We start from the raw sequence: 17,687 nt of genomic DNA, 5'->3' as shown, positions 1-17,687 counted from the left end.
TGGACCATCCCACGGGTACAGAAAGAATCCATGTGCACCCACGGACAACAGAAATAAGAAAAATTTTGAAGAGATTAAAATAAGACCCAATGCTTGCATTATAAAATTAAATAAAAATAAGCTATCCTTGCATTGTCACAAATAATTATGATTTATTAAAATATCACTTTTGAAGTATTAGAAGAAATGTTATATGTGTTATCCAGAAGCAAAAGAATAAGCTTAGCTAATCCCTATTTAAAAGCAATCAACCTGAAAATTTTTTATAAGTAGAATTTGATTATGCCTATAAATTTGTCTTTTAAAAAAAGGCAAAAAGATACCCTCTTCCACTCAACAGTTTACATTTAAGATGGTAGGAGAGCAAATAATACTCTCTTAGGAGAGAAGACAACTAGTTACAGCATAAAATATTGCTGGAAAAAGGACAACAATAGCAAAAAACTGAAGAAATGATTAAAGAAAAGCTACAGCGGGTCAGACATGACATGGAAGGTCTGGTGAAGAAGCAGCACATTTACCATGGTCATTATCAGACACTTGGCATCAGAATCTGTACACTCGGGTTCAGCCCATACCACTGTGCAACAGGCACAGGAGGCAGCTCCACTCACACAGCTGCCGATGTGAACAGCAGCTGACTGCCTTCACCCCAGGCCACAGCTTGCGAAGCTACCCAGTTTACAGAACAATTTTATGCAACAGAAACATTTCAATGCGAATTATGTCAATGCTAGGGCTAAAAATGCACTTTTAAGCTTATCAATTTAGTTGATGGCTAATAATGAAGAAATGGAAGCCTGAAAATGGTATGACACTGAATTATAAAAATATCTTCATTAATTATAAACAGGACGCATTTTTATGGTCATCTTGGACATAGAGATTAAGTCAACAAACTTCAGTGGTCAGGCGAAGGGGAGGTTGGTGCAGACTGAGGAAAGCTATTAGGCTCCATTGAGATGGCTCAGCTGCCAGGAATCTTGCCTGGAGCCACTAGTTCAGCCCAATCAGGTCAATGTTGGAAATCTCTGGTGTCACCAGACAACACAAGAAGAGTTACCAACAAACGATTCATCTGGGCTAAACTGTTTGACATCAGACCGAAGCCTGCATTTGGATGGACTCTGGAATCCACTTGCCCAGAAAGGATACTATGCATATAAAGCAGGTGAAAAAGGAAAACTCCCTAGACGGTCTTAAAAATTCCTAAGCTCAAAGGACAGCTCTGGACAAACAAAAAGTTAGGACTGATGCCAGATGCAATTTTCAACTGTGTCCTTTGTTTAAAAAGTTTATATCCTAATTTGGTTTTTAAATTGCACCCTGGGGATACAGTCCCATTTTAAGAACAATTCATACACAGGATAAATGTAAAAACACAGAATTTCTACTTCAAATGATACTAATATGGAAGATTTTATTAATAAATGTTTCGTGTTTGCCTCTAGAAACTAACCCATAAAATCCATTTAGAAAATATCTACTGATTAAAGAGTTTTCATCAAGCTTCATTGAAAACTCTAGATTCCGTGATTTCTATCTCTCCTTTGTGAGATAAAGGCTCTGGAAGGTACTGTTTTTCTGGGAACAAGTAAGACAGTGAAATGCTTCAGACAAAAATTAGGGCAAAACAGTCAGCAAGTTGAGTATGATCCTTGGTGTTTGTTCAAGGTGTGTGCAGAACACCTATTCATTTCTAAGTCACAATGGCCCTTTCACTAAGCTGAAAAAGAAGGTAACAATCTATTGATAGAAACTACCAATTTCATTTGTAAACACCTTACTGAATGCTGATAGCCAAATATATCCTCCACACAGGTTAAAAATACATTCGTTTCATTTCTTATCATTTCTCTAACTTCCTACATTTCTCTACTTCTCTACTGATTCCTGTTAAACGTTTTATTGAGCTTTAACAGCAATCAGACGGTAACAGGACAGGGAGAAGAGGGTTATCACAGCAGAGCTAAAGGTCACTGTAAATATATGTTTTATATGTACGTTAGCACATGTGTGCACTTGACAAAAGGTCCTGTCTAACCCTTTGGGATCAAACAGTCATTTGCAGTTTTCTCAAGTGCTTCTATTTAATAAAAGAATCCTAAAAACTGGTAATACTAAATTAACATCAGCAGAGAGAGGTATTTTTCTACAATGTTATCTAGAGGGCCAAAAGAGATTCATTACAGACATGGACAAATCCTGCTCTTGTTTTAAAATTCCTATGAAAATATTTATATAATTAAGCTCTTCCAATGCTCAGCCAGTTAAAAAGTAGGCAGAATGTTTCCAATTCCTATATTCTGCTTCTATCCTGCTGCTTGAAAAATGTCACTTAGTATCACAGTTACTGCCAACAGAAGACCCCAAAATGCCAATTATAATTACAAATGTTATTTTCAAAAATTTATTTCTATAGCTTATGCAAAAGAAGAAATATTCTTCATTCCTTGAGTTGGAAAAAATGATGCCAGAAAAGTCTAATGGAACTAAGGGGGTTACAATCACCTATATTTTAAAGCACAACATAAAAGATTTCTTTTGATAAGATCTCAACCTACAACAATCGTTGCTTTAATTTATTTTTCGGTCGTCCAATGGGTTTTGCATATCGTCGTTTTATTTGTGCAGCTTTCTCATGAAGTAGTTTTCTTCCCTTTTTCTTTGGTCTGCAGACTTGGCAAATCCACATCCCTGAATTAATATATATATGAGAAAAAATATTTTAATGTTTCATTTTAGGAGAAGATATTAAATATAAACTGCAGCTATAATAAGCTGCCAAAGGATGCCTGTATACAGAACGTTACTCCAGAAAGTGGGTCATTCCCATCTGTCATTCTGCTCAGGAAGCTATTACTAAAGGTCAGTTTCCCGGGGGTCAAGGTGGTGAGAGCAGAGGTTGCCCCTATCTCGGAATCCTTCCATAAAGCTGTTCCAAACATGTCACTAAGCCTCCCACCACCATATAAACTCTACACGTGACAGTGTGCTCGTGTCAGATACCATATATCTTTCACTTTGAGGCAGACATTTTCAAGCCAATCCATTTTAGGAACTACTAGAAAAGAATATATTTGCCTTATTAGCTCTTTCTGGAAATTTTTAATACCAAAAACAAATATCGCTTTAAAACTTCAAAAAATTTTATGTTCTGTGTAGCTACAATAATTAAAACTATATATCTGGCATAGTGGAATAGATCAATCAGTAAAAACTCTAAGACCAGAACAACTGAAGCCTATGGAAAAGTTTAGCATATCCAAATGGTCATATTTGAAGTCAGTGGGGAAAGGATGAAGTGAGTCCACAAGAGGTGACAGAACAAACAGTTCTCTATCTGGACAGAAAAGGATTACTTCCTATCATTCACACACAAAAAATTATAATAAAAGAAAATAAAATGTTACGAGTACTAGGAAAAAGAGAGTGGCCATTAATATAATGTAAGCATGACTGACATTTAAAACAAGTCATAAATAAAAAGATTCATGAATTTGACTACATAAAAAATTAAAGAGCTCTTCAAATCTGGAGTAAAAAGTTAAAACTCCAATAGAAAAATGATTAATGGATAAAAACATATACTTCACAAAAGATGATATACAAGCAACTAAATCAAACACAAAACATGTTCAATCTTACTAATTAAAAAATTCAGGAGGGCCCAGTGCCGTGGTGCAATGAGAAAAACCACTGCCTGCAGTGCCGGCATCCCATATGGGTACCGGTTTAGTCTTGGTTGCTCTGCTTCCAAACCAGCTCTCTACTATGTATGGCCTGGGAAAGCAGCAGAGGACAGCCCAACTCCTTGGGCCCCTGCAACCACATGGGAGACCTGGAAGAAGCTCCTGGCTCCTGGCTTCGGATCGGCACAGCTCTGGCCCTTGCAGCCATTTGGAGAGTAAACCAGTGGATGGAAGATCCTTTCTCTCTCTCTCTCTCTCTCTCTCTCTCTCTCTCCCTCCCTCTGTAACTCTGCCTTTCAAATAAATAAACAAATCTTTATTAAAAATTTAGCAGGTATTGTTATCAAATAGATAAAAATTTTTAAAATAACACTATTTCACAATATGTAAGACACAATATTTTACAACATGTCTCTGATTTTTAAAGATGTTAAAACGTATTACAACTGTGTCACAGACTCAGTCAAATATAATACTCCATGGTCAGTGTTGGCCAATATTCAGGGATACAGATATTGTCAGATACTGGTGGTCTGTCTGAAAACTGGTAAAGCCTTTCATGTGTATAGTCTTTGATCCAGAAATTCCTGCTCTAGGAGTTTATCTTAAGGAAATAATTGTGGATGCAAAAAACTGGAAACATTTTCAATGTCCACCATAGAGCACAGGTTAAAGAAATTATGGTTTGTTAATACATAAGTTTGCAAAACCAAGTAACTTCAGAAAGCACCTAGATTGTATAAAATGTGTGACCATGAGACTGCAGGCAGTGGTGATTCAGTGGTAAACTGGAGCATGTATGTTAAAATGAGGCCTAGAGAACTCAAAATCAAAATTTTAAAAATATGGTCTCAACAAAGCCCATCTGTGCCCCCTAGTTTATCCAAGTTTGTGACCCTTGCTTTATACTATGGATTTTTACACACTCAATAGAAAGTGCTCAAGAAAACATTTAATGATGTAGGAATGTTTACAATCTATTATTAAGAGGGTGGAAAATAGGTCTACAAAAGCATGAACATAATGTTCCGTTTGTTTTTAAAGGGTGTAATGGCGACAAGGAATGAATTTCTAGTTATATTTTTTAAATTCCTTTTCTCCCTATCTGTATTTTATAAATCTTCCACCATATGAATATATGAATTTTACAATAAAAGTGCAAGGTTATTTTAAAGCGTTTAATATGTTGCAAAATGGGGAAGGAGGGAGGGAGGCTGAGAGCTAGGCGTACTTCCCACAATGAACAAAGAAAACCCATAGTCCATCAGATACAATCACCTATGAAACAGTTCATGTGCAAAATGTGACCTCATGGTCCCCCCCACCCCCGTTTTGAAAATGGTGATTGCTTCACGTCATAGGACTTTGGAGCCATCATTACCAACATTATTGAAAATATCAATTTTCATACCTCTCAACCATATACTGGGTAATATGGGGAGTGCTCTAAACTGTTCACATGCATTTTCCAAATGTAATCCTAATGGGGATTGGTGTGGGGAAAGGACAATCTTTCTCACTCTTGCATCTGAATTAGAGTTTCCATATAATATACATATATAAAATCCCCCAAATAAATACTTTTATATGTTTCTGTTCACAACCTATTTCCAATATGCAAATTATAGGGAAGGCAAGAGAAATTTTTAAGGAACCTGCATACTTCCAGACATCAAGACAAGGTTAACGAGTATGTAACAAAACATACTTTTCATATGGTTTAAAAGTTCACCTTTTGGCATTCTGGAAAGTGGTGGGTCACAGCACTCCATATGGAATCCTCTATCACAGGAGTCACAAAAAAGCATATTATCCTGTAATACAACATATAAGAGACTAACTGACATTGAAACCTATGTAAAAGACCAAAAATTCTTACACTACTAAATTAACAACAATAAAACATGAGGGGCATTCAAAAAAACTCATGGAAAATGTGTATTATGAGGAATTACGCATGAATTTCCATATTTTTACACCAAAATGTACTTATCTTTCAATTCTACTTTTCCATGAATTTTTTAAGTTTCCCTGTTTAACAAAAGAACAAGATTCAGCCTGTGATTTGACATTATATGTTTTTAAAAACAAACAAAATAGCAACATCCTATAAAAAGGAAAAAGTTAACATTGAACATTAATAATTTACTGGGAAATGGAATATCGAGAGCCATACTTACTGCATTTTTGCCTTGGATTCTACATGCACTGCATGTCTTGCATTCAATGCACTGCCACCGTAAGGCCTTTACATTTGTCGTCAATTCAGGACAAAATTTCAAACAGGATGGGTGTCCTACAAGAATAAAGTACGAATTAACTTATAGGAATTGGGCTTTAAATTTTTTAAAATTCCCATTCCATAATATTTAATAGATAGGTGATGATGTCAGCTAAAGAACCTAAGGGACTTGAAAATACAAAAAATCAAAGAACAGAATTGCAAATTTCCCTTACTGACTTTTTTTCCTTCTATAGGAAATTTATACCGGTTCCAATCACAAGTCTTTGCAAACTTGAAGATCATATATGCCCAGCCGGGGGTCTCACTCCTGGGCCTTCTGCTAAGTTTCCTGTATTGGGGCAGAGCGTGCAACAGCTAAACCTCAGCTTGTGGTGCTATTATCCTATATGGGTACTGGTTCATGTCCCTGCTGCACCTCTTCTGATCCAGCTCTCCGTTTATGACTTGGGAAAGCAGTGGAAGATGGCCAAATGCTTGGTCACCTGGCTTCAGATGGGCTCAGTTCTAGCCGTTGTGGCCATCTGGGAAGTGAACCATTGGTTGGAAGACCTTTCTCTCTGTCTCTTCCCTCTCTGTGTCTGTAACTCTGCCTCCCCCCCCCCCCAAAAAAAAAAAAATTCTGTACCCGCTATTTTCTTTTTTTTTTTTTTCTTTTTTTTGACAGGTAGAGTGGACAGTGAGAGAGAGACAGAGAGAAAGGTCTTCCTTTTGCCGTTGGTTCACCCTCCAATGGCCGCCACGGCCGGTGCGCTGCGGCCGGCACACCGCGCTGATCCGAAGGCAGGAGCCAGGAGCCAGGTGCTTTTCCTGGTCTCCCATGGGGTGCAGGGCCCAAGCACCTGGGCCATCCTCCACTGCACTCCCGGGCCACAGCAGAGAGCTGGCCTGGAAGAGGGGCAACCGGGACAGAATCCGGCGCCCCAACCGGGACTAGAACCCGGTGTGCCGGCGCCGCTAGGCGGAGGATTAGCCTAGTGAGCCGCGGCGCCGGCCTGTACCCGCTATTTTCAACAATCACCATGCACTCAGGAGATTCCTGGTTTGCTGAACGGTGAATAGGGAGTGGGGTGCTACACAGTTCAAACATCTCCTGCACTCTGTGTATAATGAAATCGTAAAACTTAACACAACAGATGGCTAAAGAGAAAATTGAGGCTACTTAATATAATACAACTACAAATGACATCACTCCCTAGCCCCCAATCTCAAAAGAATACAAAGAATATCCCATTACTGGGATACAGAAAGAGGATTCCACTGACATCCTGCCCGTGGCTCCTTGAATTTAAATTCTGAAAATAGGAGAAGCAACAGTGAATTTAAAAGAAGCTGATAGGCCCAGGTCAAGTGGAATATGACAAGAAGCACCCTTGGTGCCGGCACTGTGCATAGTGGGTAAAGACACCACCTGCAGTGCTGGCATCCCATTTGGGCACTGGTTCAAGTCCCAGCCGCTCTACTTCCAATCCAGCTCTCTATTATGGCTTGGGAAAGCAGCAGAAGATGGCCCAGGTCCGTGGGCCCCTGCACCCATGTGGGAGACCCGGAAGAAGAAGCTCCTAGCTCCTGATCAGTCAAACTCTAGTTGCCGTAGCCATTTGGGGAATGAACCAGCAGATGGAAGATTTTTCTGTCTGTCTCCCTCTCTGTAACTCTACCTCTCAAATAAATAAATAAATCTTTTTTTTTAAAGCACCCTCATCAGGTTTCCCCTTTTCCTTCACATTGAGCTTATTTCTGCTTCTTGGGCACTTTTCATCTAGCAGTATTCCCCAAACCAAACTATTCCTTTTACAAAGGAAAGCTGGACAGCCTGAGCAGCAACGCCATGCAAAGGAGCCTGCCAGGCTCCCCTGAGTGAGAGGCTCCTTCACAAGGTAGGGGCAGCAGGCGCCCAGACTGAAGGGTGGCTCAATTTAAAATCTAACGTTCTTTTATCACATAACACCAAGAAGAGTTTCAAACTTGATTTTCTCTAAATCTCATCTTTAAATAGTAAGAACATTAGTAAATCCCATTGGAAAGAACATATAACCGAGCTGCAAAAGAAACCTGAGGGGTAATAAAAAAAGCAGATTCTGCAATTTCAAAACTGTTTTATAATTTCCTGACTTTGGCAGGCTCATTGTTTAAATATGTATTTTGGGTTGCTGCCAAAAAGGTCCTTCTTGCTAAAGCTTAACAGGTGCTTCATAAAATTCCACCCACCAGGAGATTTGGCTTTTTGAAGTAAAAACATTCAAAATCAATCATCAATACTGTTAATAAAAGCAAACTATTCCTGAGTTAAAAAAAAAAAAAAAACCTAAACATCTGTATCTAAGATGTTGAGAAAATAAAATGCTGTTGCAGGATTATGATCTAAGGCAGGAGAAACACCCAGGCAGATGCATTTAACCTCTGACCCCATTCTTTTACAAGGGCTTCTCTCAATCAGATGAATGTGAGGGAAAAGTTTAATATATAAAACTGGTATCAATCACCTCTTTCTCCTCAACAACAGCAAACTGACAGCTTGCCTGGGGATTTTAAGCAGCAGTACTCTACAGGGGGAAGGGAGGGGCCGACTTTGATGGGAGTTGCCTCCTCCAAAACTGAGGGCAAAAACTCAACTTTTAAAGAACGGCAATTTAAATTCCACCCTTAAAATGGGTCCCATCAGCTTAAAAGTACACCATTTATTTCTTTTTCCCCTACTTTTTTTTTATTACTTCCTGTAAGTCATACATCACTGGCACATATGACCTCAATTTCATGCATTGAATTTTTCTCCACATTAAAATCAGCTTTTGTACTTTGTAGCTTAATATTCAGTAACTAAGGTGATTCACATCATAGGATAGCCTAGTATTCATTCTCACAGATACTCCATGTAAGATGGAGTTCTTAATAATTATATGTTTTGAAAATTAATGGATTTCTGCCATTTTCAATCAGGAGCAAGAAATTGGTTTCCAAAGCATCTCTCAATTTAAGCAATATTATATCTTAATGGCTACAATTCAAGCTACCCTATCAAATTCCAAAATCTTCGGCCTACCTTTCCTTAAAGCGGCAATCTTACCTTTATGTAGCTCAAGCAAATTGGCCATACATACCTTTCAGCCCTAAATTTCCATGATTTTGTAACAGATACTGAGGAGCAAAGAAACACTCCTATTTTATTTTCTCCTGATAAATTTTAAAATAACACAAAAGACTGTAACTGAGTCTTGATATGATGTTACACAATCCATAGTAGTAACACACAGGAAAATATGGGTATATGATAACACAATTCCTTAACTTCCATTTAGCCATTCTAAAAACTCAATAATTTTTTCCAAAATTCCTGTTCTTTCTGATTACACAATTCATGGTTGTTTGTCTTTCTGGAACTTGTTTTACTTGTGGTTTGCAATTTATCAGATTAGAGTCATAATATGTATTCATTCACTCATTTATTCTTGCACAAACACAAATTAAGCATTTGCAGATTACAACAGTTTTATCTAACAAAATCAAAGGAATACTGCTTAAAATTAAAAAGTCTGGGACCACAAACTTTTCCACAAACCAGTGGAAATGATTTTTGGAAGAACTACTGTAGAAGAACAAAATATGGGCTTTATACCAGACAGAATAACGACCTACGAAGGTGTCTATGCTCTAATTCCTATAAACTGTAAACACATTACCTAATGTGGGAAAAGCAGCTTTGCAGATGGAACTCAGGGTACAAGACCTTGAGACAAAGACATTATCTTGGATTATTATTGACTAGGACCAGTCTAATCGCATGGGTCCTTAAATGCAGATGACATTTTTTACTAAATAACAGAAGGAGGAAGAGAGGTTCAAAGCACGAGAGTAAGACCCCACCTGTGGTTATAACCTATGAAGATGGAGGAGGGGGCTATAAGCCGAGGAGAGTGGGTGGTTTGTAAAGCTGGGAGCCACCTTCACTTGACAGTCCCACAAATATTAGGAACTACATTCTATCAATGTAGCAAACGAGTACGGATCCTCTCCCGGAGCCTCCAAATTCAAGAGGCCCAGTGCTGCTGATACTATTTTACCCAGGTTGGACTTCAACTGACAGCTATAAAATAATAAATGTGTTGTTTTAAGCCACAAATTTGTGATCATGTGTCACAGCAGCAAAGGAAAACTAATAAAGATGTAGATACTGGGCCCCTCTGACTAGTTATCCTGACCATCCATCAGTTTATCTGTCCTCTCTTCTAATATTTAATGAGCACTGGAGATACTGGAAGAAAAAGGATAGCCATGATCCCACACATTCAGATCATGGAGTCTAGAAGGAAATACAGATCTAAAGAATTAAAGTTAATGCATGATGATAGGGTGGCTCCCTTGAGAGAGACATGGTAGGTTAGAGGAAGACCTCCCTAAAGAGAACTAAAAGACTAGCAGATTAGATAGGACCAAAGGAGGGACAAGTTGGGAGAAGCCGGCACGGGCAGAGGGAGAAAAGAACACAGAAATTCCCAGGAGGGAGGAGTTGTTAAATAAAACTGATGTGCAGACAACAAAGGGTATTAGGAGTGTAGGGTAGGGTTGACAGAGCTCCAATGCAGACATGCACTTTGTGTTATATTAAAGAATTTAAGGGCTGGCATTGCAGCACAGCAGGTTTAAGCTACTGCTTGCAACACTGGCATGCCCCATCAGAGTGCTGATTTGAGTCTCAGCTACTCTGCTTCCAAACTAGCTTCCTGTTAATGCACCTGAGAAGGCAATAGACGATGGTCCAGATACTTGAGTCTTTGCCACCAATGTGGGAGATTTTGATGAAATTCCTGGATCCCAGCTTTGCTCTGGTCCAGATCTGAATGTGTGACCACTTGGAGAATAAACTACTGCAAGATCTCTCTCTCTCTCTTTCTGCCATTCAAATAAATAATCCTTTTAAGAAGAATCATTTAGAGTTTTTCCTACATCCAGTGAAAAATGCTGTAATCACATTTGTAATTTTAAAAGCTAACTTAGGTTGCAGTATAAAAAAACAGATGAAAGAAAAGAGGGTCAAGATTAGATTTAGGTTATTGTAATAACAGATCTGAGTGGGATTGGTGGAGGTGTATGAATATATTTAGGGTGGAAAATACACATTTTTGTTGAATCTTGGTGTGAGATAATAGAACAGAGGGTAGCTCCAAATTTCCAGTTCAAAACTGAGTGGCCAGTGGTGTACTAGAAGCAGGGTATTGCTTGCTTCCTCAGATCTCTGTTATTGTATGGTTACTGTTTTTGGGTGGGGGAAGCAATACAACGTTGATAAGCTATTCTGGAAATAAAATTTGAGAAACCAATGGGATGGATATGTAGAGAAGTACTGCAGGCATTTATATCTAAAAGCATCAGGAGTTTAGGAGAATAAAGTGTCAAAGACAGAAGTCTGCAGAAACATTTAAGCTATGTAAACAGTACAAGGAGCTAACAAAAGATGTAGAAAGCAGTAGGAAGAAGGGCTGGTACTGTGGCACAGTGGGTTAATGCCCTGGCCTGAAGTGCCGGCATCCCACGTGGGCGCTGGTTCTAGTACTGGCTGCTCCTCTTCCGATCCAGCTCTTTGCTATGGTCTGGGATAGCAGTAGAAGATGGCCCAAGTCTTTGAGCCCCTGTACCCACATGGAAGACCCGGAAGAAGCTCCCGGCTCCTGGCTTTGGATTGGCGCAGCTCCAGCCATTGCGGCCATTTGGGGAATGAACCAGCAGATGGAAGACCTCTCTCTCTGCTTCTCCGCTCTCTCTGTAACTCTTTCAAATAAATAAATAAATCTTAAAAAAAAAAAAAATTCTCCAATGTGTTTACAAAAAAAAAGGCAGTAGGGAGAACACACAGAGAATACAGAATCACAGGAACCAAAGAGAAAAATATCTCAGGAAAAAAAAACATGCTCAACAAGGCCAAACATGACAGAGAAGAGTATCTGGGGTTGAGCTAAAAGGTGTTGGCCAGGGACCAACATTGTGGTATCTATGACACTGGTATACTGTTATGGGTGCCGTTCGAGTCCCAGCTGCTCCACTTCAGATTCAGCTCCCTGCTGATGAGCCTGGGAAATCAGCAGATGATGGCCCAAGTGCATGGGTTCCTGCCACCAGCAAGGGAGATCCAGAAGTTCCTGGCTCCTGGTTTCAGCCTTGCTGAACCCTACCCGTTGCAGCCAACTGGAGAATGAACCAATGGATGGGAGATCCCTCTCTCTCTATCTTTCTATTTAGCTCAGCCTTTCAAACACACCAATAAACTTTTTTTTAAGGCACTGGCTAAAGCCATTAGATTGTGTGATGTGGAGTCACTGTGTTGACCATGACAAGCACAACCGTAGAGAACTAACAGGTGAGAAGCAAGATTTCTGTTTCCTGTTTTTCCCCTTTGGATAGTCAATTCTGCTTGTTAGAGAATGGGACTCACATCCTGCTCCCTTCCCTATTTATTCCTATTTGGAACCTATCTTTAGGTTTCCTTCCAATCAAAGGTCTCCTTTCCATTCTACTGAAGCGATCTGTATCCATTCAGTGTAAAATTGGATGAATAACTGTCCATGCCAGGGGCATTTCCTCACAGTGACCTTAAGAAACTAGAAATCTTCATACATATGGATAAGAATGAAATTAGATCCCTATCTCTCACCATAAACAAAAATCAACTCAAAGTGGATTAAAGATCTAAATGTAAGACTGGAAACTATGAAACTGTTATAAGAAAGTATAGGGGAAACATTTCTTTCTTCTTCTTTTTTTTTTTTAAAGATTTTATTTATTTATTTGAGAGGTAGAGTTACAGACAGTGAAAGAGAGACAGAGAGAAAGGTCTTCCTCCCATTGGTTCACTCCCCAAATGGCTGCAAAGGACGGAGCTGCGCCTATCCAAAGCCAGGAGCCAGGAGCCTCTTCCTGGTCTCCCATGCAGCTGCAGGGGCCCAAGCACCTGGGCCATCCTCCACTGCTTTCTCAGGCCATAGCAGAGAGCTGGACTGGAAGAGGAGTAACCAGGACTAGAATTGGCGCCCAAATGGGATGCTGGTGCCTTAGGTGGAGGGTTAACCTAGCGCACCATAGTGCCAGCCCCCTTCTTCTTCTTCTTCTTCTTCTTCTTCTTCTTCTTCTTCTTCTTCTTTTTTTTTTAAGACAGAGTTACAGACAGAAAGAGAGAGAGAGATCTTTCATCTGCTGGTTCACTCCCCAAATGGCTACAGCAGCCAGAACTAGGCGAGTCTGAAGCCAGGAGCCAGGAGCTTCTTTCCATCTCCCATGTGGGTACAGGGGCCCAAATGGCTTGGATCTACTTCTGTTGCTCTCCCAGGCACATTAGCAGGGAGCTGGGTTGGCAATGGAGCAGCTGGGACTTGAACCAGTACTCAAATGGGATGCCAGTGCTGCATGCAATGGCTCTACTTGCTACATCACAGCACCAGCCCTGGGGACACATTTCAAGATGCTGGTGTAGGTGATGACTACTTGGATAAGACTCCAAAAGCACAAGCAACAAAAGCAAAACTAGACAAATGGGATAATATCAAACTCAGAAGTTTCTGCACAGCTAAAGAATCAAGCAAGAAAACAATGAAGAGACAGCTCATAGAATGGGAAAAAATATTTGCAAACTACTTATCTGACAAAAAGATTTTATCAAGAATATATCAGGGTTGATGTTGTGGTACAGTGGGTTAAAGCCCTGGCCTGCAGCACCAGCATTCCATATGGGCAACGGTTCAAGTCCCAGCTGCTCCACTTCTGATCCAGCTCCCTGCTAATGTGCCCGGGGAAATCAGCGGAGGACCGCCCAAGTCCTTGGGTCCCTGTACTCATGTAGGAGACCTGGAAGAAGCTCCTGGCTCCTGGCCTCGGATTAGCTCATCTTTGGCTATTGAGGACAACTGGGGAGTGAACCAGTGGATAGAAGACCTCTCTCTTCCTCTCTCTGTAACTCTGTCTTTCAAATAAATGAATTAAATTTTTAAAAAGAATATATCAGCAAATTAAAAAATTTAACAACAAAAAAAAAATCAATCCAGTTAAGAACTGGGCAAAGGACCTGAAATGAAAGTTCTCAAATAAATAATTGAAAAAATGCTATCACTAGCCATCAAGGAAATGTAAATCAAAACCACAAGGAGGTATGACTTCACCACTGCAAGAATGGCTATTATCCAAATGACAACAAATGCTGGTGAGGATGTGGAGAAAGGGGAACTCCTACACACTGTTGGTGGGAATAAATTAGAGCAGCCACTGTGGAAAACAGTGTGGTGATTTCTTAAAAACCACAAACAGACAAGTACATATGATCCAGTGATCCCACTACTGGGTTTACACCCAAAGGACTTGAACTCACTGTATCAAAGTGATACCTGTTCCAGCACTGTTTATAGCAGCACTGTTCACAACAGTCAAAATATAGAATCAACCAGGGTGTCCATCATCACATGAATGGATAAAGAAAACATGGTACAAACACAGTGGAATACTACTCAGGCAAAAAAAGAAAGAAACCCAGTCCTTTGCAGAAAATGGATGCAACTGGGGGTCATTATTGTTGACTAAAATTAACCACAGAAAGATAAATACCCTATGTACTCCCTTATATGTAAGAGTTAACATTAAAACAAACAAAAAAAGAAACCCTCAAGGTGAACCAAGAACATTGATTACTACAGGCTGGGAGGGGTGGGAGATATAAAAGGAGTTTGCATTAAAAAAGAGAGGAAAATGGTGTGCTTAATTCTGACAAATATATTAATATAAGATGTTAGCAGGAGAAAAAGGGTGAGGAGTGTTTGGTAACTCATATTACTAACTTACAATTTTTGCTTTGTAGGTTTAAAATGAAGAGAAAGAGAGAGAGAGACAAGAGAGACACAAAAGTACTGATCTTTCTTATATATCTTATATCCATATACTACAACTATTGGCTCCCTCTAGGAACAGAACGCACCAAAGTTTTGTTCACGGTTAACACACAAATAAAAACAACCCCAGCGAGGACTTTCAGTCTCTCCAGGGCTCTGTCCCTCAGCATTGCTCTCATCACTGGACAAAGGGGATTTTTCTCACTCTCCCAGCTGCACCACGGCAGCCCTTCTTCTGTCTCCCATTTCAATGAGCTTCCACTTAGAATGATGCTGTAATTTTGAACTGTACACTTATCTTAGATTTGCTAATTTGAAAACACACATGCATACAACTCATCTGTAAGTAAGATTTAACCACCCAGCAATCTGAGCAGCAGACACAAAATTTCATTTGGTATAATATCTAATACTTATGTGAAGCTAATTAAAGATAATTTGGTCTTAATGAGGCAAAGAGAATATAACAGTGTTAATTTCAAAGTAGGCTGATCCATGAAAGTCAAGTAAAATCACTTCCCAGTCTCAACACTTCCACAGACCTGAGGACTATCTGAGGATTCCCAAGTCCACACTAATGGTTACAATCATCTTCTATGTTTGTCTCGTGTTTTAGTCACTCATCATCTTCATAGCAGTATTTCGTTGGAGCCTCACAACAGCTCTGTGCATGCAGACTGCAGACTTCACCCTCTACACAGAACAGATCCGGGAAACTGCAGCTGCAGAGAACTCACGGGGCTGCGCACACCACACTTGGGCCTCCTTAGACTGCGGACCTCACATCTCACATTTTTACTACAAACATATAAACCAGAATAGTTTTTTAAAAAGAACTTCGAGCATAAGGAGATATTAAAGAAAAACCTGCCCATTTGCAGCACTGAGCCATTTAAAAATAGAGAAATTTCTAATTGGATTTATTTTATGATGTAAGCAGAAGGAAACATTTATTACTCACGTCTATGAAATCTAAGCAGAGTCTAAATGTGACATCATACAAATGGTACTTGAGATTGAGAAGACTCAAAAGCACCGGGCACATATGGGAAACACATTTAAGAATGGTCCTCCTTATGAATTGCCATCTATATTTCCTTTTTCCGCTTTTATACAGAGAAGGGCATTTTTTTTTTCACATAAACATCTTACGTTAGTGATCCCTTTGATCATTATAAACAGTCTCAATTCAATCCCAAACTGACAGACTCTTCTGGATGTGAGAGAGCAGCTACTTCCACAAGGTTAACCAGGGGTCCAAATGGATCTGTAATTCCCACATGAGCTTCTAGACTGCACTGCGAGGAGAAGGCTCTCACCATGATCAGAGGGTACTGTTCAGGCAGGCTGGCCTGCTATAGTCTTTTCTCCTTATTATACCACGGTGTCACAACCAAGCATTAGAACTACAAGAACCCCTAAGCTCCCTAATGCAAACCATATTTTGTTTTTATCCATCAATTTAAAGGAGAGCAAACAAAAAAGTGCACTCATCTGATCTAACAGATTAAGTAAATGTCTACAAGATATTTCTCTGAGTAAGGAACAACAGTTTTGGGGCCAGTGTTATGGCACAGCAGGTAAGCAACCACCTATGAATACCTGCCGTCCATATGAACACTGGCTGTTCCACTTCCCATCCAGTTTCCTGTTAATGTGCCTGGGAGAGCAGCAGAAGATGGCCCAAGTACTTGAGCCCCTACCAGCCTACACTGGGAGACCCAGACTGAGTTCCAGGTTACTGGCTTCACAGCCTGGCTGAGCCCCTGATGACATGGGGAAGTGAACCAGGGACTGAATATCTCTCTCTGCCATTCCGCCTTTCAAATAAATAAACAGATCTTAAGGGTAAAAAAAAAGGGGAACATTAGTGTTTTTTTTGTTTTTTTGTTTTTTTTTTTTTTGGCTGAAGTAGCCAAATCCATGCCAGTAGAAGCACACTAAATGGAGGAGTAAGTGACCTTCAAAGCAAAAGCTGGATCCCACTGTGAAGCCCTCCCAGGCACCTTCTATGGCACACAAGACCAGTGATGACCCCAGTGCTTGAACTTCTCCCATCCAAGTACTACCTAGGTCTGACATTTCTGGATAAGCCATATACATCTTGACTCCAGCACCTCTGGCCCTCTCCACCTGAAGGCAGAGAGGAAGAAGGGCTCACAAAACAACTCCAGTTACAGACCTTCTAAACAGTATTCTCCAGCCACTTTGCTCCATTTGTTCAGAGAGAGAACAACAGAGTATTTTTGAAAAAAAGAAAACATAACACTGTATCTACATACCACCAACTTGACCCTAAAAAGTACAAAAAGTAAGGAACTCCATGGGAAAAAAATTTCCAGTGACCTCAAAGTTTAATAAAGGAGATGAAATCCCTTTCTAGCAGGTCTTCCATTTGGGAAAAACCAAGGGAGACTGATTACACCAGAAAATCTAAGATGTACCTGTTGAGAAATTAAGTCTTTATCCTCAGTGAAGGAAACCCTGAAGTTAGGATCTAGAAGATAATGATCTCAAATTCCTTATCAACTCAATTAAGTGTAGCACCAGAGGTAAAGAGTTATATGAAGGAAATTTTTCTTCCACATTTAAGTACATCTTTAATTTGTCTAGGTGCCCAGATAAATACATATTAAAGAAATAAAACAGAGAAGGGTATTTTTAAAGTACTTCCTTAAAAATCACAAACAGTAAACATAAACACACATAAACACCACTAAATTGATCAGGTGGTTACACAAAAGAATAATTCATTGAGAATGAGCCTTGTAGAAAACCCAAAAGATAACGAGAGAGTCAGAACTGATGAGTGAGGCGCTACCTCAGCAGCATAAAACAGAGAGATGGCAGGGTTGAAATTTATTAAACTGAACATACAGATAATGTTTC

General features: G+C 39.7%; 1 protein-coding gene across 18 annotated transcripts in view; it reads right to left on the bottom strand.

Annotated features, from left to right (window-relative positions):
- The window catches only part of KAT6B (lysine acetyltransferase 6B), a 229,521-nt gene that overhangs the window by 60,361 nt on the left and 151,473 nt on the right, over positions 1–17,687 (bottom strand). For 16 of the 18 annotated variants that reach the window (XM_089313499.1, XM_089313500.1, XM_051823152.3 and 13 more), the window contains exons 5-7: positions 5,873–5,988; positions 5,425–5,506; positions 2,565–2,697 (exon numbers count right to left, since the gene is read on the bottom strand). In XM_089313499.1, coding sequence (XP_089169625.1) covers positions 2,565–2,697; positions 5,425–5,506; positions 5,873–5,988 — 331 coding nt within the window. Of the gene's footprint in view, positions 1–2,564; positions 2,698–5,424; positions 5,529–5,872; positions 5,989–17,687 lie in introns of all 18 variants that reach the window. The other 2 variants (XM_089313501.1, XM_089313504.1) reach the window with 1 other exon arrangement.

Source organism: Oryctolagus cuniculus, chromosome 15 (assembly GCF_051225735.1).
Source record: "Oryctolagus cuniculus isolate XC-2025 breed Fujian yellow rabbit chromosome 15, ASM5122573v1, whole genome shotgun sequence".
Classification (NCBI taxonomy): domain Eukaryota; kingdom Metazoa; phylum Chordata; class Mammalia; order Lagomorpha; family Leporidae; genus Oryctolagus; species Oryctolagus cuniculus.
Note: the sequence above shows the minus strand (reverse complement) of the source record. Positions and strands in the feature narration are given on the sequence as shown.